Source organism: Callospermophilus lateralis, chromosome X (assembly GCF_048772815.1).
Source record: "Callospermophilus lateralis isolate mCalLat2 chromosome X, mCalLat2.hap1, whole genome shotgun sequence".
Lineage (NCBI taxonomy): Eukaryota > Metazoa > Chordata > Mammalia > Rodentia > Sciuridae > Callospermophilus > Callospermophilus lateralis.
Genome location: NC_135325.1, coordinates 57469691 through 57495351, shown reverse-complemented (window position 1 = coordinate 57495351; position 25661 = coordinate 57469691). Strand labels below are relative to the sequence as shown.

General features: G+C 46.3%; 1 protein-coding gene across 1 annotated transcript; it reads right to left on the bottom strand.

Annotated features, from left to right (window-relative positions):
* Positions 1–1694: 1694 nt before the first annotated feature.
* Positions 1695–18336, bottom strand: Amer1 (APC membrane recruitment protein 1). Its single transcript, XM_077106917.1, has 2 exons — positions 18194–18336; positions 1695–5230 (listed from the first exon to the last, which is right to left on the bottom strand). The coding sequence occupies exon 2, from the start codon at positions 5130–5132 to the stop codon at positions 1722–1724; it is 3411 nt and encodes a 1136-aa protein (XP_076963032.1). The 5' UTR covers positions 5133–5230; positions 18194–18336; the 3' UTR covers positions 1695–1721.
* Positions 18337–25661: the final 7325 nt, after the last annotated feature.

Below are 25661 nucleotides of genomic sequence, written 5' to 3'. Positions count from 1 at the left end.
AAATTGCCATATCTGAAGAATGGCTCAAGCCCTGTTGACTTCTCTTTCCAGGCATGAAGATGGCTGGGGGATGTGGTGGGGTGAGGGGCAGAAGAGGTAAGAATCATAATTTGGGTCACCATATCCAGGCAAAAACATACTCCATATGCCATTTCCAATAATGAATTTTAGAGAACCCCTCTTATAGCTGATTAAGAGAGGTTGAGCCTCACAAGATAAGCCTATTGCAATCCCTTCTTAACAGAAGTTCTTCGCCAGCAGTATTTCCAACCTAGTTTAATATAAAAATTGCATGGGCGCAGGAAATGGGAGGATGCCACTCATTTCATAAAGGGCTGCAAATGCCAGGCAAATCAGAGTCCTGCAGCTTGCAGAGTGAGGGCACGTCAGTCTTTCCTCTCAAGAAGCCTGCTCCTTTGATGATGCTAAGGACTTGGCTAATTTGAAGATGAAAGCTCTTCAGAGCCTGGAACAGCAGCTGAGATGCCTTTGGTATCCTGTCTTGGGAGTGCAAGCCTGGGGCCTCTTTACAGCATCCAAACGAAGGGGTAGGCAAGGTTTAAAGAACGTTTTGGTTTGGGGAGAAAAGTGGGAAGTAGTTTTCCCTGCTAAAAAAGCATAGTTGCTTCAAGCTCCACAGTCTGAAGTTTAATTTCTTGCTGGCTGGGACAAACGGATTTCTTTTTTTTCTCTCTCTCTTTCTCCTGCATCCCACAAAACCTCAAGCCCTATAGCCAAGCCTAATATAGGTTGCTTCTCTTCCCTTACCTCAATTAAAACACCATGTTCCTTGCAATGAGATTACAAAAACTTCCTTTAGAAGATAAAATGAAAATTCAAAAGTGTCTGCAACTCAAGCAGTCACAGGCTCAAGAGAAGAAAAAAAAACTGCTATTATTCCAGAGCTCAAGACTCTATGGCAGTGTCCATGAAAGAACTTTGCTTTGTCCTCTGCTCACATGTGGGAAAATTAGTCAGTCCATTACAGGTTTTAGTGTTTTTCTTCAAATTATGGCAGGCCAAGTTAAAAGGCCACCATCTGATCATGATGCCAAAGTCCACAGCAAAATGCAGTGAGACACATGCTACTTGATCCTCTCTAAGGACAGCTAGCTGGGACAAATAGCTTATAGTCATTTGATGTAATGGTGGCAGCTATGCCAAGGCTGAAAGGAAATGGGGTAGGGAGGATCTGTACCATAACTTCACATTGCTGTCAGCAAACAAGCCCTCCCCAATCCCTGTCTCTGCATGAGAAGCAGTACAGACCTGGCTACTCATCAGTGGCTCATTAATTACTAGGGGGAGAGAATAGGGGGATGCTAAGGGTATAGCCTGCATTGAGGATGCAATATATATATATATATATATATATATATATATATATATATATATATATATATATATATGATCACAAACTTGGCAACTGGAATAGGCACAAAATTATAGCATCCCAAAATCTCTGTGGGTCACAAGAAGGAACCCCAAAAGCAGAAACTGGAGCACAGAAGCAGCAGCCTCCCTGGGCAGATGTACTTGAGCTGAATGTGGCCATAGATGGCAGAGAAGGAAGGGGGAAAAAAAGGTGAAACTCAGGGAGTTTTCCTTGGCCAAAAGGATTTTCAAGTTAAACAGCAACCCCCACCCCCACCCTTCTGCCCAACCCCTGATCCCCATTCACATGCTCAGGCCCCATGCCCCTACTCCAGAAATGATGATGACTACTTGGCTAAATTTCCATTCACGGCAGTGGATGAACAGCTGGTGGGTAAAGAGGCACCTTGCTTGGACCTCTCCTTTGACAGATCAAGGCTAGAAGCTCCGTAGTGACTGGGCTGAGGCTGGGAGGGCTCAGGTCGAGCCCTAGGAAGCTGAGGAATGCCATGGGTGATGCCCACAGGCTTGGTCTGGGGCAGAGAGCTGGGAATGAAACCTCCAGAATTGGAGGAGCAACTGGGCTCATCAGCAGGCAGCAGCACATCTCGAGGCCTGGCCCTCACACTGTGGGAGTTTTGTGGCTGGAGATTATAGCAAGGCCCCATGGGCAGAGGTAAGTGTGAAGGCCGAGCTAGCTGAGGCCCAGGTTCCCCAGGTGCTCTTGGCTCTGGCTCTGGCCCTAGCCCTGATGACATTGAAATGGCCACAGGAGGTATACAACAGGTTGCCTGCCCATATGGAGACTGGCTGGAAGACCCATCCAACTGGCTGGGGCTCATCCAGGCAGGGCCTGGTCCCACTGGTAGAGGACAGGGAGCCCAGGCAGGCCAGTCATAGGCCCCTGGGGGTTCAGTATAGAGGGACAGGGGACTGTCTCGGCCCCATTCTCCTTCTTCGTCCTCTTCATCTTCATCTGAATCTTCCTGCTGGGCCTGAAGCTCATCAGATTCCAGGTAGCCCTGGGCCAAATGAGAATTGGAGAGCTCCAGTTCCAAGGTCTCTGCAGTGTCAAGGGAGCGGCTCCTCCTGTTGAGTGCTATGGCAGCAGGTGGAGGGCGAGGGTGCATCCCAGGTAGTCCCAAGTATCGAGGGAGGCTGCTTACACCCCAGGGCAGACCTTGGTAGAATCTGCTTCGGTAGTTGTTGAAGGCATGCTTGTGGTAGTAGCCCAGTTCGAAAGCTTCCAAGGAGGCTGCAAGGTCTTCATCATTGTGGAACTCAGGATTCTCTTCACACTTGCCTTCCCCTTCTCGTTCTACATCAGCAATGTCAAAGGTCACCATGGGGGGCAGCTCAGGGAGGTTTTGAGTGAAGGACGAGTCAGAGTCAGAGCTGCAGGACATACTGGAGAAAAGGTTTCCATTGCTGGTGAACTCTACCAGAGCCTGCGAGAAGCTTACAGTGGCATTTCCTTCCTTCTCAACCTCTTCTTCCTCTGGCTCCTCAGGAGGTGAGTAAGTAGGGTAGGCCCTCCTTGGAGATCCTCCAAAATTTGCTTCTTTCATATCTGGTTCAAACATGGCATCACTCTGGAAGAGCTGCATTAGACAAGTACTTTGATCTTTCTTAGAACAGGTTCCCTCAAAACGCTTCTCCAGAGGACGGAAATCCCTCCAGTCTGGCTCACTGCTTGCAGTGGTAGGGAAAGCTGAGGTGGTTCCCCGGTGGGAATTCTGAGAGGTTCCTGATGCCCCTGCTACCAGACCCATCACTGATGGGCCTAAAGGCCTCATCTGATACTCCAAGATGGGTTTCTCCTGCCGAGCCTTGGTCTCTCGCACCTGAGCCTCTCTAACACGTACCTCTCGGGCCTGAGCTTCTCGGGTTCTGGCTTCCCTGACATGAGCTTCCCGACTGTGGGCCTCTTGGACATAGGCCTCCCTGGCATGAGGCTCTCGGGTATAGGATTCCCTGGTATGAGCCTCCCTTGCATGAGCCTCTCGAGCACGTGCCTCCCGGGCCTCAAGCTGCTCCCGACGAAGTTCCCAATACAACAACTGCTTCTGGATGGTCACTAGCCGTTCTTCTTCTGTCTCCATTGCCCCAGGTGGCCGGGGGGAAGAAAAGGGCTCAAAGTTCAAGAAGGGGTCAAATATCTCAGAGCTGCGACCATGGAGGTCATAAAGACAGTCATCTGCAGGTGGGGAGTTTTCAAGACTGTCATCTGGCTCATAGAATTCATATAGTGCATCTCCACTATAGCTGTCTCTGGGGAGGCAATCCCTGCGGATAAGCCCTAGGGCCTCACCCGAATCATCCTCAAATCCAGGAGTGGTGGAGTCATAATAACCTTCATCACTATTGGGGGCAGACTCTTGCTGGTCACTCTGAGGAGTCAAAAGTTCCCCAGGGCCTAGGCCAGGATAAGACCGAACTGGGTCAACGAGCACATAGCCTTGGTGGCCTGGAGATGTAGTGGGATGATAGCTTAGGTTCAGATTAGGCCTTGGGTACATTTGGGCACTTGCCCATAGATATTCTAAGTCATCTTCTTCCTCTTCCTTGACCTCCTCTTCTTCCTCCTCTAATTCCACCTCCTCATCCTCCTCCTCTTCCTCATCATCATCATCTGGCAAGGCCATCTCCTCCCCACCTCCTTGGTAAGTCACCAGGCAGGAACTTCGTTTGGTACCATCTCGGTTGGCCCTCTGGCCCCCAGAGGCCATGCTATCTGTCATACTATCCATGTCCTGTTCTGCTATAATATCACCACAACCTGTCAGTGAGTCAAAGCTTTTCAGGGATGTAACATCTCCAAACAAGAGGCTCAGCTGATCTCCCACAGGGCCATTGGGTGGATTTACTTCTCCTGCCACCATCTTCTCCCCTGTTTCCGGGCTGTGGTGTTCGTCTATGTTACTGGCTTCAGGGTCTGGCTTAGGCTGCAAGAGTACCGAGGCACAGATCTCAGTACTGGGTTTTTCTGGATTTTTACAGGCTGTATTCTCAGTATTTGGTGAAGAAGACTCTGGTGCTAGAGAAATTATTAGCCCTGGGGTATCATGAGGTTTGGCATTATCCTTTCTAGGGTGTTGGGCAGTCTCCTCAGAGAAGGGCAGAGGGGCTGAGCTTGCATATTCATGAGACATTGCTCTGGCCTGTTCAGGTTCCTTGGCTCCTGGCTCACTTTGTTCACCCCCAGCAACCTTGCTCTTTCGGTGACGGCGGATACTACTAAAAAAGCCTTTTAGGCCTTTCTTTGGCTTGGGCACAGAGGGAACCCTCTCAGCCCCTGTTTTTTCAATGGTTCCAGTCACAGGGGTCTTCTGTCTGGAGCCTGTCTCCAAAGCCCCATGGGCACTCTGGGAGCTGGGAACTAGGCAGGGTGACTCAGGCAAAGGTAAGGAGATGCCAGTTCCTTCACTGACAACGTCTTCAGGGCCACGGTCTGCTTCACTCAGGCCATCATGGGTCTTGCTCTTGCTTAGACCCTTCTTGGAGCTGCTTTTCCCAAAACCTTTGTTTCGTCCCCCTCCAAAGAAACTAGGCAGAGTACAGATTCCCTTCTTGCCACCAAAAAGTTTCATGGCAGTTTTCTTCAGCCTACCTGGGCCAGATGAGGGTGGCTCTGAGGTTGGCCCTTCTATTGCTTCAGCTGCCTTGTTCTTGGCTCCTTTCTCTGCTTCCTGGTCCTGGATATCTCCAGAGGATGCTGCTCTCTTGGTCTGAGCAGCTTCATCCTTCCAGGTCTCCATGGTGATGTGGACAATTCAGGTATGTTTAGCTGGAAATGCAGTCTTAGGCTTCCAGGTGCTGTTATAACATCATCAGTCTGGAAGCATCACAGTGGGATCTGGAAGAAATGAGAGACAGAGAGAGAGAGAGAGAGAGAGAGAGAGAGAGAGAGAGAGAGAGAGAGAGAGAAAGAGAGAGAGACTGGTGAGCAAGCACCCAGGCTGGTTTTGTTTTCACAGGTGTCTATAGTCTCAGGCTTGAGTGGAACCAGAAAGAAAGGGAAAATGTGGGGAAAATGTTAATCCACTCCATATGCTTGGTTTACTGGGCCAGCCCCCTCATGGGCCCCAAGGAAGTGAAACCCTATACTGAGCAACAGGCAGTTGTCACTAGGTACCCCCTTAATAGTCCACTCCCTTCAGACCTTAAACTCAGGGGAGCACTGAAGAAGGAGATCTGCAGATGTGTGCAAGGCCCAGAAGTGCTATAGGCTTAGGGAGAATACTGATTTGGCTCTAACAGCACAAAATTTTGGAAACACATCTAGCACAACAGCTCACTGAGTCCTCACTGGGTTTTACTGGATCTAGGCCACAATCTTACATTAGCCTAGGCTCTCACGGACATTTTGCCTGGAGTTAGGAAGAAAAGCAGACCAACAATTTCACCTCCTATCCATGTGCTCCATAAATTGCCCCAGAACCATGCTCAGACCTTCAGACCCCCTAAAAGGAGCCTCACAGACTGGCAGATCAGGGCTGCAACACAGGACCCACTAACATGATGTGATGGGCCCAGGAAAGGCTCTCTCTGGGCTACCCCTCTCATATACATTATGTGAGGGGTGGACCTAGGTCAGACACTCTATCAGCTGTCCTGCTGGGAAGAGATTTTATTATTGCCCTCTGAAAACTGGAACCCAGATTCCACTTTAGAACCAAGAGGCAGACGTTCTCCTCCTCTCATTATTTTTATGACCAACCCTAACTTCCTATCTAGGAAGGGAATTCCTTGAATGCACAGCACTATATGATTCCTGCTCCTGGCCTAGAAGATAGACTCTCAACAGCTTTTTAAGCAAGTAAACCTGATATAAGCCACCCTTCTGTCCCAGGCTCTAAAACCTCAAAAAAACCCAAGTACCAATAGAAGGGGAATACAAAGGGCTAGGGATGATGACACACCCCAACACACCTCACCATCCCCTGACTCCATACTAGGTATGGTGTATTTCAGTGACTGTAGCCATTTGACTGCTGGATCAGTAATCAGCCTGCAAATATGCAATGATCCCCTCCCTGGAAAATCCCTTGCCAGTGTAACCCCTGTCTGTAGGGAGCCACCAGCAGACAGGGGGATCCAGGGTGAGAGAAGCAGAGGCAGAAATGCTGCTGGGAGTGAGAGAGTAAGAGAAAAACAGACCACTGAAGTCCTGGGAGCAGCTGGCCAGCACACTAGCCCTGTGATTGGTTGCTATAGTAATACGGCACACACTCACCTGCAGTGGTAAATTGTGGACCAGCACTGGAGAAGAGAAGATGGCAACAATACTCTAGCCTCTGGCCTCATTAGAACTCCTAGAATCTTAGATCCTATCTTCCAAACATTAATTTTGTGCATGATGCTGTGTTTGGCTTGACACTAGAATCATTAGTTTGAGCCAAGCTTCCATAAAGAGCACTTCACAGAAATTAATATCAAAATTGGAGGAATAAAATGGCTGGTTATCCAGAAAAAGAGGAAAACAAACAAAAAACAAAACCTATCTGATTCCCTTTCTGAAGAGATCCACATTGCTATCTGCTTAGGTTATTACGGTTTTGTCTATGCAAGATTGCTTGACATCACACTGTTCCAAATGGGTCCTCAACCAACAGCCTCATAATAGACAATGTTTCCAACCCCCAGACACAAACCATCATATAAACACACACAATCACCTAGAGTTCTCCACTCCAGGGATTAACAGGAATATGGGACCTATCATCAATTTGAATCCCCCATTTTCCATAGCATATATGTTTTTATTTCAGCCCTAAAATTACTGGAGATGGTGGTGGCAGCAAAGGACTTGTTGGTGAAATTGTATTCCCTTCTGCGGACTCAATGAAACAAATAATTCTTGGGCATTCAGTAAGTGACTGGCACTGAGCCCAGTGCTACAGAACAGACCAAAAAGAGGGACCCCTACCTATTGTTTTTTGGGATTGCCTAGACCAACAGGGAGAGAATCTTGTATGTAAGAATCTGAAGACATAAAATGATGCAGGCCTTAAAGAATGACTCTTGTTACTTTTTTGTTAAACTTTTTGAGACAGGTACAGAATAGTAGAATTTATTCAGAACTTATCTGCAGTTGAAACTATTCCTACAATTTAGGCTTAGAACTAAAATGAGATTATCTTATCTTGTAAAATCATTTCTTCATATTTTATCGGTATAGTTGTACATATTGGTGGAATTTGTTAGACATTTGTACATGCACATAATATAACAATATAATTTACTCAATATCATTCTCCAGCATTTCCTTTCCCTCCCTTACTCACTCCCCATTGTCCCTTTCCTCTACTCATCTCCCCCCCATGTACATCCACCCTCCACCCTTCTTTTCCTTTTTCCTCTCCACAAATGGGAAAAAAATCATAGGACCCTTTGTAACAGTGGTGTACTTTATGCTTTGAATATAGGCCTTGTTGCTCTGCCACTGAGGCTTATTTTTAAAATGAACACATTTCTTTTTCTTCCTCTCTCCCTTCCCCTTCCTAATCTCAGGGAAACAGGATTACCTTTCTTCCCCATCCAAGACACACACCCTTGAGCACACACCCACCACAGGAGCAAAGTTACTTCAAGGATGACCAGTAGATCTAAGAAATGGCTCTCTCCCAAATTAACAGGAGAATTACAATTACTGACACAAAATAAATGGAATGTAGCCTTTGAATCACCTCTTCAAAAACCACTTGTTTCCCCTAATGGGCAGAATCACAGCCTCTGGGACAGTAGTCCCATGTTTCTCCTTTCTAGCTAGCAAAGCAAAAACTTCTTTTTCCTTGTTCTCAAAAACCATATATTTGTTATCAGATTGGCCTCAGGGACAAAGACCAAGCTGTCCGTAACACCCTGACCTTCTGAGTTTGGCTTATTTTGCTTAATATAATGTTCTCGAGTTCCATCCATTTCCTACAAATGACATAATTTCATTTTTCTTTATTAACCCTTGTTAGTTCTTAAGGTAGGCAGCAGGATTCTCATTTCTATACCTTGTTAATATACCCATAGATAAATATGAAAAGCAGAAAGATACTCCCTGGGCTCAGAAAAGCTGCCTTGAGGAAGAAGCATTCAGTCTTAGCTTTGACAGGCTGGAGGGAGTGGACATGACAATGAAGGAGTGGAAGGTGTAGGTCAGACTAATAAGTGTGGTTGGGCCTCAAGGAAGACTCAAGGGCCAAGTGAAAAAATGTATGGGCCTAGATATCCTTGTGAATCAAAAGCTGACTTGTCCTACCAGGTTTGAGACTGGAGTTCCTGGGAACAGAGCAAACTGAATCATAAAGAGGACTGCTTTCCAGAACCTTGATGCTCTAGCTGGAGGACAGTACCTTTGGGCCTTTGCTGACCTTTGACCTTATGCTTCCATGCTCCCTAGGGGTAGAAGCTAGCTCTCTAAGGTCCCCCCCCACCCCCAGTTTGTTTGATTTTGTACCAGAGATAGAACCTAGGGGCACTTAACCATTGAATTACATCCTCAGTCTTTTTTACTTTGAGCCAGAGTCTTGCTAAATTACCGAGGCTGGCTTTGAACTTGTGATCCTCCTGCTGTACCCTCCTGATTCACTGGTACTACAGGCATACACCACCACCCTGGCTTTGCCATGCCCTTTACATTGTTCCCTTCTCTGTCAGAGGGAACTCAGTGTTGTGAAGGAGCCATGCCACAGGGCTAGAGCTCAAACCTCCAAACCATGCCAGTCTCCCATCTGTGAGGGGACTCCAAATAAGCCAAGGTAGCTCACTGAGCGTCAGGTATTTGTAAGATCAAAATAACTCCTCTACCTGTGTCCTCACCTCCCAGATCTAACTGAAGTAGTGTAAGGATCAGAGGTCATGCTGGGCAACAAAAGACACTTTGTAAACTATAAAGTGTAAATGAGAAATATTAGCATTATTGTTATTGTCATACCCTTCCAAGTCAGAACCTATTTCCTAGTCAGGAGACCATGTATATAAGGTTGTTCAAATGGGAAATCCATTTGCTGAGATGAAGAATCTGCTGCCTTGGATTATGCTGAGGCAGACCTGACTGTAAGGGCATTTTAAATATGTGTGTGGAGTCCTCCATTAAGAGTAGTGTTTAAAGCCCGTGTGTGTGTGTGTGTTGGGGTGCAATGACTAGGGAGGGATGCAGATGTTTCTGGGATGTATATTCTCTACCCCTAGTTCAGGGCCTCCTCCCAACCAGGCCCAGGTTCATCTTTGTTGGCAAGAACCAGGCTTGTAACTGTGCCATCTCTTACCATCTTTCTCTTGCATTGTCCCTTCCAGAGCCATGATACCTTCCATACTACACATACTCTCTCTCTTTGCCAGGGTCCCACAGGTCACTGGGAAGGAAGGTAACAGGGGCTGGGCTGGGCTTGCCTTGCCTTGCCTTGCCTAGCCCTGCCTAACTACCTCTGCCCCAGGCTTCTTTGCTAACCCACCAGGTCTCAAAGCTGTCCCTCCTCAATGGGCTATGCTGCCTTGACTTAGGACCACAAGCATTTACTAGGAGAGGTGGCACAGAAAGCAAAAGGAACAGCAAGGGACAGACTATGTAGCTTGCATAGGCTGGGGCTGCCTTTCCTCAGTGTTCCTGCCAAGAAAATGTCCCTGCCAAATGCAGGGCCCCTCAACCCGCAGGCTTCTCAATCAGTGTGGCTAAGTTGCAGGTGAACTGGTAAGTAAAGGAAACTCTTCCAAGTACTCTGTGGTTCCTGATAGTCTTCACTTGCTGCAGTTGCTGCTATCATGGCAGGAAATTAGCTATAGTTAAAAATGGTAGGGTCACCTCAGCTCTCAGGGCCAGCCGCAGGTCATTTTGGGACAAGTGAAAGGTCAGCTACTAGGACAGAACTTCTCCCCTCAACTCAAAATATAGGCAGGAGACCAGCCACAAACCTGCTCCAGAGATACTTTTGGACAGGAGGAAACAGCTGCAGCTTGAGCCTTGCACATTCTGCTCCCAACCCTGCTTCCTGCAGCTAACTTAGCCAACATTGGGAAGGTTGAGTTCAGAGAATAAAAAGTATATGGATTTATACAGTAGCTCCAGAGGCATGGCCTTGACCAGCTGCAGTTTCCCAGGCATGTTTCAAGAAGTCTTCCTGGAAACAGACCCACTGTGGACCTATCCTGGTCTTCTGTATATTGGAGGAGGGATGGTAAAAAAGAAAGATGAGAATGGGAAGTCTTCTCCTTCCAGAGAGTACCCAGTTCTGCTGTAATCAGTTCTGCCTAGCTAGGGGAAATCTAGCAAGTTATTTCACATATTTATACCTCAGGTTTCTCAACTGTAAAACAAGGCTGTTGAGAGTGTCAACGTATTAAGGCTATGTAAGCAGCAAAACTCAAATGAAGTACCAAATAAAATGCATTGCATAGCAGAAGCTCAAAAGTTCATAGTAACTTTAATTAATATTTTATTCCAACTATAGTTGAACAATTTCTAGCAGTAATGTCACCCCAGAATTGAGTAGGGTGCATCCTAGGGCTCTATGAATAAGTCCCAAACCCCCTTGGTTCTCAGGTCCCCAAAAGTGAGGGTGATTATACAGTCAACCTACAGGGGGCTTTACTTGCTCATTTAACCAGGTTTAATATTCAAGGACCCTTAAAAGTCAGCTAGCTAACAGCTCTGAATCACCTGGGAATTTCAATTAGTCAGGTTCTCTAGCTCAGGCCAGAAGGTTCAAAATTTTAAACTTGGTTTAGAGTACCAACATCAAAGAAAATGCAAATCATCAGATCTCCTTCACCTACTTATGGTACCTATAAGTTTACAAAGCACTCCCTACCTGCCCATTTGCCCTTCCCAGCAACACATTAATCAAGCCTGGTGGCAAATGGTAAGTCCCTGTCACAGAGAAATAAGCTGTATAAGCTTAGGAAAAGACTTGTCAAAGGTCATACAGTGGGATATGACAGTGCCACACTAGCTCTCAGACTTCTTCAGTCCCAATTTCATGCCACTCTGCTGCACTACACAATCACCCAATTAAAGCAGGAAGACTGAGCTACCAGGACTTTCAAGGTTTTCCTCACTCCTGAAAGAGCAATCATCTCTCCTTTTCATCCTACCCTGTTCCAACCCCAGAGCTGAGCCTCCTCTGCAGCATTTCCAGTTCTCACTGGCTGCTGCTATTTTGGCCCCTCCCAGCACATTCCAGACAGCCTGCCGACTTCATATAGGGGCCACCAACCCAGCCTGAGGCTGCTCTCCTCAACAGCACTGCTGCTATCACTATAACACCCAAACTGTGGAGCATGTCCCTCTGCTCCCTACTTCCTTGGGAAATAAGTTTGAAGGATCCCCAAAAAGTTCAAACAGAAATCTGCCACCTTGAACAAAGATGAAGAATTTGAGCTATTTGAAGAGAATGACCTCTAAGATGATCTGGAATTTGAAATCCCATAGCAAAGGCCTTTTCTCAAAAGTTTGTTCAAGGCCTGAGGCAATGGCTGCCTGGCTTGGTACTCTTTGGTGGAGCTGGAAAGGCTTCTGACAAAGCCGTTCTAAGCTACCCCTGCAACCAACCCCTTCTATAATTTGCAGCCTTCCTGCTGAGGGCACCTCATCTCCAAGGGACACCTCATCAATTCCAGATGCAGTGCAAACCCCAAAACCTGGTTTTCTCCCTGCCTATTCCCCACCAGCCCCTTGACAGATTTGCTCAATTCATTCTGGCAGGCCTCAGTCTCATTCATCTCTCTCAAATGGACTTTCCTTCTTCTTACAGTCACTACATCTAGCACACAACAAGATCTCAAATGGTGCTGGTTCAGCTTAATTCTAATTCAGCTAGTTTGCCAGTCTGAAACTGGAATGCCATCTCACCCCTTCTAGGCTGTGTGGTTTGGGAAAGTGACCTAACATCTCTGAAACTCAAGTGCCTTATCTATAAAATGAAGAAAATGCTACCTACCATGCAGGATCCTGGGAAGGATTAGAGATGATCACTGTAAAAGCAAACTGGTCACTAGGCACAATAAAGAGCCCTTGTGATGGGGCTTCTTCCAGTCATCTTCTCCTCTCCAGCTCCTTAGCTGCCATCCCACATCCTCTAAAGATGACACAAGCCTCTTAGCCGAGCTCCTTCTAGTCCCTCCCTGCGGCAACGCAGAAATCCCTCCCCCTACCTCACCCCTCCCAAGTCATCCATCCTGCACACCCTTGCCAGATTCATTTTCTTACAATCCTGATTTCAGTGCAGCACTCCTCTACTTACCAAATTATTCCGCAGTGCCTACAGGATCAGGGCCAAACCCTTTTGTCTGACCTTCAAGGCTTGCTTTCCCTACATGCCCCTTGCAGTTTTCTCAGCTTCACATTGCTGCCTCCTGGCCTCAGCCCTCAATATACAGGGGCTTCTCTCCAGTCTGTGAGTGTGGTTACACAAACACAGCTTCTCCCTAGACATGGCCTTACTTATCTTTTTTTTTCCTTCCTTTTTTCCAGTGCTAGGGATGGAACCCAGGGCCTTCCTCATGCTAGGAAAGTGCTCTGCCACTGAGCTACACCTCTAGTCCTGGTGATTCTTCTGGATGCCCCAGCTTTCTCTTAAGGCTGCTGAGGTCCACTGCCTACCCAGCTCACCTTGAATGACAGTACCTTTCTCTGGTTCCCAAGTTTCCTTAGAGAATATATCTGATTAGCATGCCTATCTGTCTGTATAGGCTTCTACTAAGTCAGTACTAGCCCAGCGAATATGAGATCAGAGTCAAGCTCCACCATTCCCCACCAACTATCTAAAATGAAGAATAAGAAAGAAGGGCTGCAGTTGTGCTCAGTGGTGTAGCATGTGTGAGGCACTGGGTTCGATTCTCAGCACCAAATATAAATAAATAAAGCCCATTGGCAACTAAAAAAAAATTAAAAAAGAATAAGAAAGGAGATAACTTCAGGAAAAAAGATAAGACAGGAAGGCCTGAGAGGAGCAGCTGGGGTAAGCAAACAATGGAGACCCCTGAGTTTCCTATGTAGCCATTTCCCTCTACTCACCATACCCTGTGTAGAGGTCAAGTGAGAAAACTGAGGCTTAGGAAGGGATAAGGAGAATGTGCTTTGAGGAAGAAGTCTTGAAATGGGGGGAGGAGGGGGCTACATGCTTTGGACTTACATGTATTCTTAGGAAAATCTTTACCGTGTTTAACCCCAATTGGAGCAGAGGATCCAATTGTCCCTGGTTGCCCTCAAAGGCTGGGAGAGATACTGGTACTGTGCCCAATTTTCTAGTGGATGCTGAATCAGGAGGCATAATGGGGGCCACTAGGTTGCTGCTGGGGGTCCTAGGACTTGCTAGGAGGCTTGGGCACTTAGCTGGTTGGATTCAGTCCACTACTACAGGCAGGTTTATTGTGGCCTCATTCCTCATACTAGTGCCAACATTTTACTCTTTCAAAATGCACTAGGTCTGGCCTGTAAGTATTTCCAATATATCTAGAAAAATGGAGGTCTGGAACTGGCCTGGCTCAGCCCTGTCTTCCTTTAAAAAGACTTAGCCCCCAGAAGGGAGGGCTGAGCAGATGGGGGTGAGGGTTAAAGGGTGTTGGCTAGAGAAAGGGGGGTTAGTATCTGCTTGGAAAACCAGCAGGGGTTTAAACACCTGTGGGAGATGAAAGCAAAGAGGACCCTGGGACAAGAAATGTAGATCAAAGGGTCACAAAGGCCCTAGCAGCATTAGCATGCCTGCCTCTGGCCCTACCAAACCCCTAGGGCCATTTTCTCCATGGTCCTTAATTCCCAAAGTGAAAGTGGGGGAGCAATGCACCTTAACTCAGCTGGCATCTGCACCTCTGCAGTGGTTCTGGTTTCCCTGCCTGGGTTGCTGTAGATACACTAATACATGCACAGGAGATGAAAAACTGCAATTATTTAATTCAGAGAACAGAAGTTGGGGGTGGAGTTTAGGCTTAATGCCTGTGAAATCTCCAACGGATTGTTATGTAGAAGAGGAATGGTAGCTGACTGAACTCAACTCCATCTCTCTCTCTCTCTCTCTCTCTCTCTCTCTCTCTCTCACACACACACACACACACACACACACACACACACATGAAAGTCTTAACTATACCATGAGAGGCTCAGATTAGCTTTGAGAAAGAACTTCCTGGTAGTAATATGAGTGATCCAGGAATGAGTGACACAGGAAGGCTTAAAATATTTCCTCTGGGGGCTTAACCTTTATCATTTAGTTTATCTTCCTAGACAGGATTTCAAGCAGGAAAATTGATGGAATAGCACTGGACATCTCCCCTTCTATCCTCAGGTTAAATCAGTTAAATCAGTTAAATATCAGGTAATATCAGTTAAAAATCAGTTAAGTGAGGGTACTGGAAACCTCTTTGTTTCTACAAGCCAGGCTTGCTGTTATTTCTCATTCCATTATTCCCTGGACCAATGGAGCAGAGCTACTCCCCTCATACACACTTTTACGAGAATGTGAATGTAACAGTTCTTGAGGAATTTTTAACACCTCTACTATACTAGGAGGGAATCATTAAGCTGCCAACTTCTTCCAACTATCTTCCCTCCTTCTGAAAATTTCAGCTCCCAATATACTGCAACTAAGACCAAGACTCAAAAGAGACATGAAAAGGGCAATGGGCTCACCTACAGGCAGCCCCCAAGTTAAATCAGCATGCTTTCACTGGGGGGGGGAGTTGAGAGGAGGGAGGTAGTTAATGAGATCTGCATTAAGTGGAGGTCCCTGGGGACTGTGACACAGTATAAAAGGCTACAACACAGGAGACAGTAGCCTTTCCCTAAATAGCTATGTGACTTTAAGAAAGCCCCTATTGCTTTCCGGACTCAGGATTTCCATTTGCAAGCAGAAGGGTCTTAACTGGTGCTCCCAAAGGTTTGTCTAGATGAGAAGAAGGGGTTCAGCAGAGTCCTAGAAGACACTTCTCAACCCCTACCACATGAGTATTTAGGCTCCATGTTCTCGCCGTCCCTACCTTGCCCCATCAAGGCAAAAGATAGGCCGAAATAGTGAAACTTCCCTCTGAAGACAATCTGCCTGCAACTCGAAGACCAAAAGTGGCCTCTAAATGACTTCCAGCAGGTTTCCAATCCCTTTCTAAGACACCTTTCTAAAACCCTTTCAACAATTCTGTTTTTATCATGGCATATTTATACACAAAAATACCAACCCATTCCCCCAATTCCCCACTCTTCAAAGCCTCCTTCCCCCAAAAGGATTACATTGCCATTCCACAGTCAGGCATTTGGAAACACCCACCACTGGGCCCCATTCTCTTCTCTACCTTTGAGACATACTATTTCAACCAGAATAAGCTCAATCACCTTACTCATACTGCCTGCCTGTCACTCCCTCCCATTCCTAATTTTGCTGGCCTTTTGCCTACCAAACCCCTCTACTTTCTGGCAGCTTCCCAGTATGATCCCCCTGTACATACAGATCTTTCATCTCTCTCTATGGCAGTTTGCCTCCAGGCTTATGAATCAGCAACCAAAGGTATGCAGTCTGGATTCTGAGCAGTCCAGTCCCCGAAATGAGATTGTTGTTGAGGGGATATATCATAATATATTTCCTCTTGCAGTTACAATTCGCTCCCCTTCTCCACCCTAATTGGGCATACTCAGTAAATGTCTGAGCCTCGAGTATTATTACTCTAGTCATTTTCATATGGATCAGAACTAGCACAAGTTGGAAAGGTAAGATCTTCTCAAAAGCTCTACAAAGGCAGTGAGTCCTTCCAAAGCATTCATTAACTGCTCTGTACTCCTAGGCACTGAGAAGGTTGTGGCTTAGATCCAGGTTTCATTTACTCTGCTGAGGGGTTCTGAGAGAATCCAGACATCTGGTATATCAGGGAGACAAAGCAGAGGCAGGAGAATTTAATTATAGTCAGCCTCCTATTATAATTTAAGCTCAAAAATGAACAAGAGACCCAGGCATCCCTGGAAGAATTCTGAGAAAGAAGAGGTCATTATTGGTTGGAAGAAGCAGGCAGGAAAGGCACCAAAGAAGGTAGGCTGAAAACTGGGGCCTAAGAGGGATGAGGATTTGGAGAGGTGTGTAGGGTGAGTGGGTTTTGGTATTAAGGAAGAGAATTAAACAGAGCAGGTACATTAGGTGGCTGTTGGGCTGAGGCAAAGGCCTTAGGCAGGAGAAGCCTACCTTCAAGTACAGGTTTACGGCTGGGGCCTGGACAGTATAGGAAGTGACTGTTGTGTAGTATCTGCAGTTCTAGCTGGGATCAAAAAGGTCCCAAACTAGCCTTCCCCTAGGTAAGGGATTCTTTAGGTCTCATTGCTTCACCTCAAAGAGCCCTGCAGTTCATAGAGCTTTCCACTCTTATAGGTTGATCAAAGGTCTGAGAAGAGCCTGCCAAGCCTTTTGGTCATTCTCTCCCTCCTGTTCCTCAGGAAAGCCAAGAGAGCCTATTGCCAGAGGTAGAAGATGTTGCAGTGGGTGGGGCCCAAAGAGGGGAGCTACACCGCGGGAGGGGGGCTCTGCTGGAATCCCAGAGGGTGAGGCAGGGAGTTCAACAGTGCAGTGCCCTCTGCCCTGCCCATGCCTCTGCTGCTGCGGTAGGCTGGGAGAGCTGCAGAGGGAGGTGTTTGTATGCTAGACAAGGCTAGCCTTGACCCGAGGCCCACTCCAAGGCAAGCCTGGACAGATGGAGGGCGACTCTTAGGGGCTAATCCAGCTGCTGCCTGGGGTCCCAGGCTGTGGTGCGCCTGGAGGGATTGGCCCTTCACTGCCAGGGAACCCAGACGAAGTCTGATGTTCCGGTGGTCATCAATGTCAGAGGTGCCTGCAGCAGACAATGACAGCAGCCCAGCCGCCTGGGTATTTTAAGTAACTGCGAAGTTTGTAGGGTTTGGCTGCCTCGCTAGCTCTCTCACACACATACTGTTTGTTCCTTACTACAATAACTACCCTCTCGGTCTCTGGTTCCGAAATCCCCCCACAACATAGTGCCTATCGCAGTTATAAAATGGGAGGCTGCAGAGAAAAGCGCGGCTAATGCCCTCCAAGGGGAAAAGAGGCGAGGCGAGGGGGGAGACAAAGCGGCCTTGCAGCTCTAACCCAAGGACTAGCTTTCGCTGCTGCTCTAACCCAAGGACCTGCAAGAGCCAGGCTGCTGGCCCGCCTGCCAGCGGGGGCGGGCGCCAGATGTGTCTGGAGGCCCAGGAGGAGGGGGTGCCGCTGGTTGAGGCTGCAGGACCAAGGTTCAAGAGGGAAGTGAGCAGCTCACAGGCCCAATTGCGCTCCCCTGGGGAGGGCACAGGCAGTGTGAATCTCCCAATTCACGCCAAAGCCAGTCTCTACTGGGCCCAAGCTAGAGCTTCTACTTGGTCTGCAGAGAGAAGGGAGAGGCAGGAGATGCGCAGCAGAGGGGAGGGGCCGCAGCAGGGCCGCGGGGGTGAGCAGTACCCGCGTAGCACAGCTGTTCCAGCAAATGTGCTACAACAAAGCTGTGTAACTCCCGGCCTACGAATGCACCGCTTGGGGTTCTGGCTGGTGGCGCCCCACCCGGGACCGCGCGGCAGCACGTGCAGGCCCATCCCCGCCTCCCTCGAGAGCCCTGAGGCATTGCACAGTCTAGCCTGCCCGCCCTTTCCACCATACCCCTAGCCACGGTCGCCTGCGCCCTGAGGACTCGCGGCCGCTTAGCTCCCCACTGGACAGTTCGCAAAGCGGGTTCCCAGGGAAAGCGTTGAATGGCCCGGACTCCAACCGGCCCAATCTTTAGTGCCCTCCTCCAGGCGACCAGAGCGGAGCACGCGGGAATGTACCCGATCGCCGGCAGGCGGAGGCTCCTGGCTGTGCGCAAAGCTTACCCGGCCGGGTCCTGCTCCCAGCCTGGTTATTGTCTGCCGCGCCGCTCTGGCCCGGGCCAGAGTCTCAGCTGTTGCGGCTGAGAGCGCCGCCACTGCTACTCCTGCTGCCGCCACCGCCTCCGTCGCCGAGGCTCCAGTCACCTCCGGCACAGACTCTCCTTCCCCAGGCTCCGGGCAGCTCCCCCATTCCCCCTCCCCCCCGGACTCCACGACCACAGGGTGGGGCGTCCGTGCCATGATTGGCAGGTGTGTAACCCAATCGCTAAAGTGGGAAGGCGTGCCCGAGCCCGCCCACTGTTTTCCTTCGTGCCTTTCTCTTTAAATGCAAATAAGCGCGGGCGTGGTGTTGGCAGGGGGCGGGGAGGGTACGGAACCCCTTGCTGGGGCTCCGCACTCCCGAAGCCGGGCGGGTTGTGGCGTGGCTGCAACGCCAGCTCTGGGGCCGGTCCCGCCCAGATGCGGCTCACAGGATCCCTGGAGCTGGGTTTCGGTTTTGCGAGCACTCCCATTTCCGTGGTCGCTGTGCATTTGCGCTATAGCTCCCTGGCCTCCACCAGGCAGTTTATCCCCAGAACTTGAGGCCGGTGGGGAAAAGCGGGGTAGGGAGATTGTGTCACCTGGAGGGACTGCAGAGCCCCTTGGCACCTTGACTGGCCCGCCCTTAGACATAGAGGCAGGAACTGTGGCTCCTGCTCCGAGGCCACGCAGAAGAGGGACTCACCTGCCAGGAAAGTCAGCTGCAGCGCCCCAGCTTCCTTTGCTTCTCTAACACAAGGGCCCTCAGGGACTGCACCATAGAGGCCAACTGCCACCAGTTATCAACCGGCCCACTGCTGCTCAGAGAACTTCTCCAAGGTTACCCAGTTCGCCAATAACAGGGGCAGAATTGGAATCCAGAGCCCAGGGCTCATCCTCCCAGGCTGCTTTCACTTTTCTTCTCTGGGAAGATACCTGCTTCATAGTTTGGCTCTCATCCGAATTCCCCACCTCCCAGAGAACATGGAGAACAAGGTCTCTAGAGTGCTCTCCACCTTTAACTGTGAGCCTGACAGTGCAGATCCTTTTCACTGAAAAGTCTGCATATTGAGAGAAAAATCTTGTCTGGGCCTTTAACCGGAGGTCATACTGAGGACTGAGTGAGGAGGCCTGCACTTTACTGCCTTTCCCTTTATTGTGTGTCTGGGATGTGGCAGGGGGCCAGCTGTGTTTGGGTCTCTAGCCGGAAGACATTAAGTCACATTTGTGGCTGCCAGGGCCAGGTGAGCAGAGGCAACAAAGAATCCAGTTCTACCACTAAGTCAAGAATATCCAGAAGGCCCAGCCCTAAAACTCTGTGACTGTCTGAAAAGGTGGGGAGGGGGAGGTGATTAAAGTTGAGAGGAGGAAGGATTAGAGAACAATGTGAGACAATTTTTCATTTCAGGAGTATTCTTTGCTGCTCTACAGGGTCCTGTCTGCCTTGAAGAGATCCAGTTGCTGAACTGATAGAGGTGGACTGCTTTCCCTGCAGTTGTGGGGCACAGGAACTGACTGACATGGCTACTGGGACTGGGATCTGGTTTCAGCTTTGTCTTGGACTTGCTGTGAGACCTTGGCCAATGCCTTTTCCTCTCTGGGACAGTCTATCATCCTATCTCCACAAGGATGGGGTAAGCTCTATAAGTTCAACTCAATTCTTTGTATAATATTCTTTGATGTTTCTTGACCTTCTATGACTTTCTGTACATCTCCATCAAAAAAAAATCAACATCAAACATCACACCCCCATCCTAGTCCTGGGTCTAAATAAATGGTAGGGAATAGGCCTAACATACAACATTGGTAAATCTCAGATTTCCCACCTAGATGGCTGGACTGTTGTGTTTCATTGGAGCTATGCTTTCCTGATCTGCAAAGTTCTGATTCTTATTTGTTGGGCTTGATTTGGAAATTTTCTTTTCTTTTCCATCACCTCCATCTTAGGCTTCCCTGATGCCTTGTGCCTCTGTTTACTTGCGTTGGTCTTATTTCACTTAGAACCTTCATTCTCTGAATTAGGTCAAGATTGTAATTTGGAGAAAATGCTTTACAAATCTGGAACCCAGGGAAACAAAGACCTAGCACAGTCTCGGCTGTGGGAACAGAAAGAGAGAAGGTATGCATGGTAGTCTGGGGTGGGCTTGAAGTTCTCCTGAGCACTGTTGAGCTCCTCCTGTTACAGGAGCTAATCTGCCAAGCCTATTGCTAGCCACCAAGCATTCTTCCATAGCAGTCAATTTTGGAAGCAGTGCAATGTACGCAGGTTAATTCATCACTCTGAGTCTCAATTTTCTCTTCTATCATATGTCACAGAATTGTTGTAAGAATAGGCAGTATTCCATGTAAAGTGGCACAGAGCCTGGTATATACAAAGGTCTCAATGTTAGCTTCTGTTGTTGTTGTTGTTAATATAATTACTATTACTACTACTACTATTATTATTATTATTTTCCTTCTTTTCCAATGCATGTATCTTCAAAGTTCTAGAACTCAGTGTATGACTTTGAAATCACTTTTTAATATAAGCACAAATAAGCCTGTGATACCTTATGCACAGATTACTTTTGCTTATGCAGTTCCCAGAGTAGAGTCTCTTGTTCATCTTTATATTCTCAACACTGAACAAAGTTTAACAAAAACTCATCATTGAGCATATGTTTGCTAAACATACTCAAAGGAGACATTTTTAGGTCTAATATCAAATTTAGGCCTCACCAACCATCAGTGAAGTGTGATGATGTTGCTTACTGAGCACCTCCTCTGTGTGAGGTTCTCTGTTAAGTGCCACATTCATCACACAGAATGGTAAAGTAGACAAATATTCTGTCCTCAAGGGTAATCAGTCTATTAGAGGAGGAACACAACTTCCCACAATGCCTTACGGTTTCCAACTTGGGCAAGGAATTGTTGGATGGTGTTGTCACCCATTGAACTGCGGAATATAGGAACAGGATTAGGGAAACATGATTCTGTTTAGGCCATTCTGAGTTTGGCAAGTCAAAATCACAACTTGGGTCTGTGTACTTGCTTTTTCCTCTGCCTATGATGTTTGTCCTCTGCATATGGGCATGGTTTGCACCTCACTTCCCTCAGGTATCTATTCAAATGTTTCTAATAGTGAGATCTTTCCTAGACACTTGATACAAAAAATAGAAATCCCAATTCTCACCCCTTTCATTTCCAGTCCTTTAATTGGCCTCTTTCCTATCCATGGAATGTACCACCTTTTGGCATATAATTTTGTATCTATTTTTATTATCTTTTTTCAGTGTCTTTTTTTCCTATCATAATAGAAGCTCTGTGAAGGCCAACAGACATTGAACAAAATATATATGTAAAATATACAGTATGCCAGATGGTGATAAATGTGATAGAGAAAAATAGAGTAGGGGAAGGAGTAGAGGGTGCACTGCTGTGAAGGGTGCTGTTTTAAATAGGGAATTTCAGTTATCCCCCACTGAAAAGATGAGACATTCAAGCAAAGACCTAGAAGAATCAAGAAAACAAACCATGAGGACATCTGAAGGAAGGACCTTCTAGGCAGAGGGAACAGGAAGTACAAAATCCCTGAGGTGATAATATGCTAGAATGTTAGAGAAAAACCAGACAGCCAGTATAGCTGTAACAAAGGAAGTAAGGGGGCAAAGTGGTATGAGAAGAGGCCAGAGAGGGCATGTGGGCAGATATATATGGCTTTGTGAGTCAGTTTAGATACTTCAGACTTTGCAGGATTTACAGCTGAAGAGTCACATGATTTTAGTGAAATGTCTAGGGAGTACTAGCAAGAGAAGCATCAGGGAATCCAGGAAGTAGGCTTTAATAATGAGCTAGGCAATAGCTGATAGTAGCTCAAATCACAGTGTAGGCAGTGAGGTGGTGAGAAGTATTTGGATTCTGGATGAACGCAGAAGATAGACATGGCTGAACTTCATAATGGCATGTTAGATGATGGCTATGAAAGAAGAGAGGAGTAAGGGAAATTAGCCCCCAAAGCCCTGAGAGGGAAGAATTGGCTAGGTGAGGCCAAATCCAGGAGAGCTGTCTCTCTCCTGAAGCCAAGGAAGACACTAGGGTTTTATGAAAAATAGTGTTGCCAAGAATGTGTCAGATGCTACTTTGGGGTACAGCAAGATCAAGTAGAAAATGTATAATTGGATATGGCTCTAGAAATTCACTGGTGGTGTGGCAAGGCCGTTTAGATCAGAAGTGGGGATAACCATCACACTATAGTAGGGTATCAAGAGAATTGTTGGTGAGGAAAGGAAGAATATATACAGCCTCCTTGTTCCAGAAGTTTGATTGGAAAGAGGTGGTATGCATTAATCAGATTTTCAGCACTGTGCTAAAATACCTAACAAGAATTATTTAGAAAGAAATATTTATGTGGGGCTCATAGTTTCAGAGGTTCAGTCCATTGTCAGCTGGTTCTGTGCTCTGAGCCTGAGGTGAAGTAGAGCATCATGGTGGAAAGGTATGATGGAGATAAGCTGTCAGCTCATCGCTGTAGAGAAGCAGAGAGAGAATCTGATAAACCAGGACAAAACATAATCCCCAAGGGCATGTCACCCAGTGACTTACTTCCTCCAGCCACAACCCACCTACCTACAATTACCACCCAGTAATCCATTCATATTGTTTTCCAAATGGATTAGTTCACTGATTAGGTTACAGCCCTCATAATCATTTTCCCTCTGAAAATTTCTGCATTGACTGACATGGGCTTTTTGGGTGACAACTTATATTCAAACCATACATGGTGGCTAGAAGAGTATTTGAGGTTCAGGTTTATATTTACAAGATGGAAGGATGTGAGCTCATTTAAAAGCTGAGAAGAAAGTCAATCCAGTAGAAGACATAGGAGACAGGATAGTTGATAGGTTGGGGACCATGGATAGGGGTAGGGGATGGGATCCATAGTGAATACAGATGAGTTAGTCTTGGTTAGGAGGAGGAACCAAAACAAGAGGGAAGGATGGGTGGATTCAGTAGAGTTAGTTGTTATAGTAGTTTGAAGCTGTCATGCCTAATGCCTTCTACCTATTCTGGGATGTGGAAAAAATGTTCCCAGTTGACAGCGAGAGTAAAACAGTAGTGGGGGTGGGGATGTTCAAGCAAGCTTGTTAATATGGGATGAATTTTGAAATAGCTAATGCAGAGAATGTCTACTTGATAAAGGTCCAGGTTTGTTGACACCTAAAGATATATGGCAACCTCATTCTATAATTTTGTGAGATCCTGCTTCCTAGCCATATGACTTTGAACAAATTACTCAACCTCACTGCACCTCAGTTTCCTTATCTACAAAATGGGCATGAGTAAGGCAGGACAATTGAATTATATGAGTTAATTCATTTAAAGTGATTACTTAGCATATTTCCTGGCACATAATAAGTGATTGATAGAAAGTATTTATATTTCTTTTTAAAAACTTATTATTTTGGCTCGACAAATCACAAATGCATATATTTATGATGTATAATGTAATGTTTTGATACATGTATAACGTGGCAAGACTAAATCAAACTAAGGTATTCATCATCTCGCCCATCATTTTTTATAATGAGACATTTAAAATTTACTTTGTTGTTTTGAAATATGTAGTACATTATTATTGACTGTAGTTACCTTGCTATAAAAATAGATCTTAAAGCCTATTCTTCCTGTCTAGCTGAAACATAGTTTCATTTGATTGACAACTCCCATTCTGTCCTCTTTACCTCCTCAGTTTCTGATAACCATTGTTCTACTCTTATCTATTTAGATTTCTGTGTTAGTCATTTTGATTTATTTTATGGCATTCATCATCCTGGGATTAGGAGAGTACATTGGCTTGCTCCAAAATGAGTATGTTCCTGGATGAGAGACTGAAGTGATTGAACACAGAATCAGCTGATGAATGGATAAGGAAAAAGTGGTACATATAGTCAATAGAATATTATTTAGCTATAAAAAGATGAAATCTTGTCATTTTTAACCACATAGATGAATCTGGGGATTATTTTGTTAAGTGAGATAAGCCAGGCACAGAAAAACAATACCATATACACTGACTTATTTGTGGAATCCTAAAGAGTTGATCTCATAGAAGTTGAGAGTAGAATGATGATCACCAGAGACTGGGAACAGTAGAGGAGAAGAAATGTCAGGGAGAGGTTTACCAATGGGTACTTGTTGGGTTTTAACACAAGTCAGTGTTGACCAATGGGTACTTGTTGGGTTTTAACAACAGTCAATGTCGAGGAAGGCTTGCTGTTCCTGAATGTATATATTATCCTGGTTAAGGGTAAAGGAAACTGGTCACTTCTCTCATCTCCAATCATTAGGTGTGGATCAAAGCTAAATGACCTTGGTTGTGAAGTAAAGGAATGTACTCATAAAATATCTGAAGTAATCCATCTGCACAGTAGGCCTACAACTTATCCTGTATTCCCTACCACTTGCCAGCATAGTGCTGCCCTCCATTTTGTCCCTGCCTGCTGTCACCGAGAAATACACAAGTAATAAAATGTCCAAATCCTCTCAGTTGATTACTCCAAGTTGTTGGAATTCTTTGGAATTGGTAAACAATATTCTGGGGCTTTTACAGCGCTGGGATTAAATAGTATTAAGTTATAGTTAGATAGGAGAAGCAAGTGCTGGTATTTTATTGCATATCAGGATGACTATAGATAATGATAATGTACTGTGTATTTCAAAAGGCTAGAAGAGTGGATTTTAAATGTTTTCACTAAAATATGATAAGTGAGCTGGGCGTGGTAACACATGCCAATAGTTCTAGCTACTCTGGAGGTTGAGGCAAGAGGATCACATATTCCAGGCTGACCTGAGCAACTTAGCAAGACCCTGTCTCAAAATTTTAAAAAAAGTTGAGGCTGTGACATACCTCAGTGGTAGAACACTTGCATAGCATGCATGATGTTCAGAGTTCAATTCTCAGTACCATAAAAACAAAACAAAATAAATGAGGAGATAGATTTGTTTAACCTGATTTAAACATTATGCAACATATACATGTGTTAAAACATCACATAGTACCCCATAAATATGTGGATTTTTGTGTTTTGTGTATCAGTTAAAAATAAATTTCAAATTTAAAAATGCAATTAAAAAGAAAAGATAGGCAAGGATAAAGCAAGGGACGGGGTAAATGGAGAGAAAGTAGGGTTCATGTGGTGTCTGAAATACAGTGCTTAGGACAGAAGTATGTACTTAGCAAATATTTGTTGAGTGAAAGAGGAGATTCTGTGGGGTCAAACCACTGGGTTTCAGGAATGTAATTTCTGGAAAAGCAGAAAATTCTGACTACAAAAGGGGACTTGCATTTCCTGGTGGAGCCAAGTGTGCTAAAATAGGGAGTGGGTGCTAGTATAAGAATTAAGGAGGTGAAGAAACTATAGGCCAGGGCATTTGAGGTATCACTGGACAACATGGTACCATTCACCCAGCCACT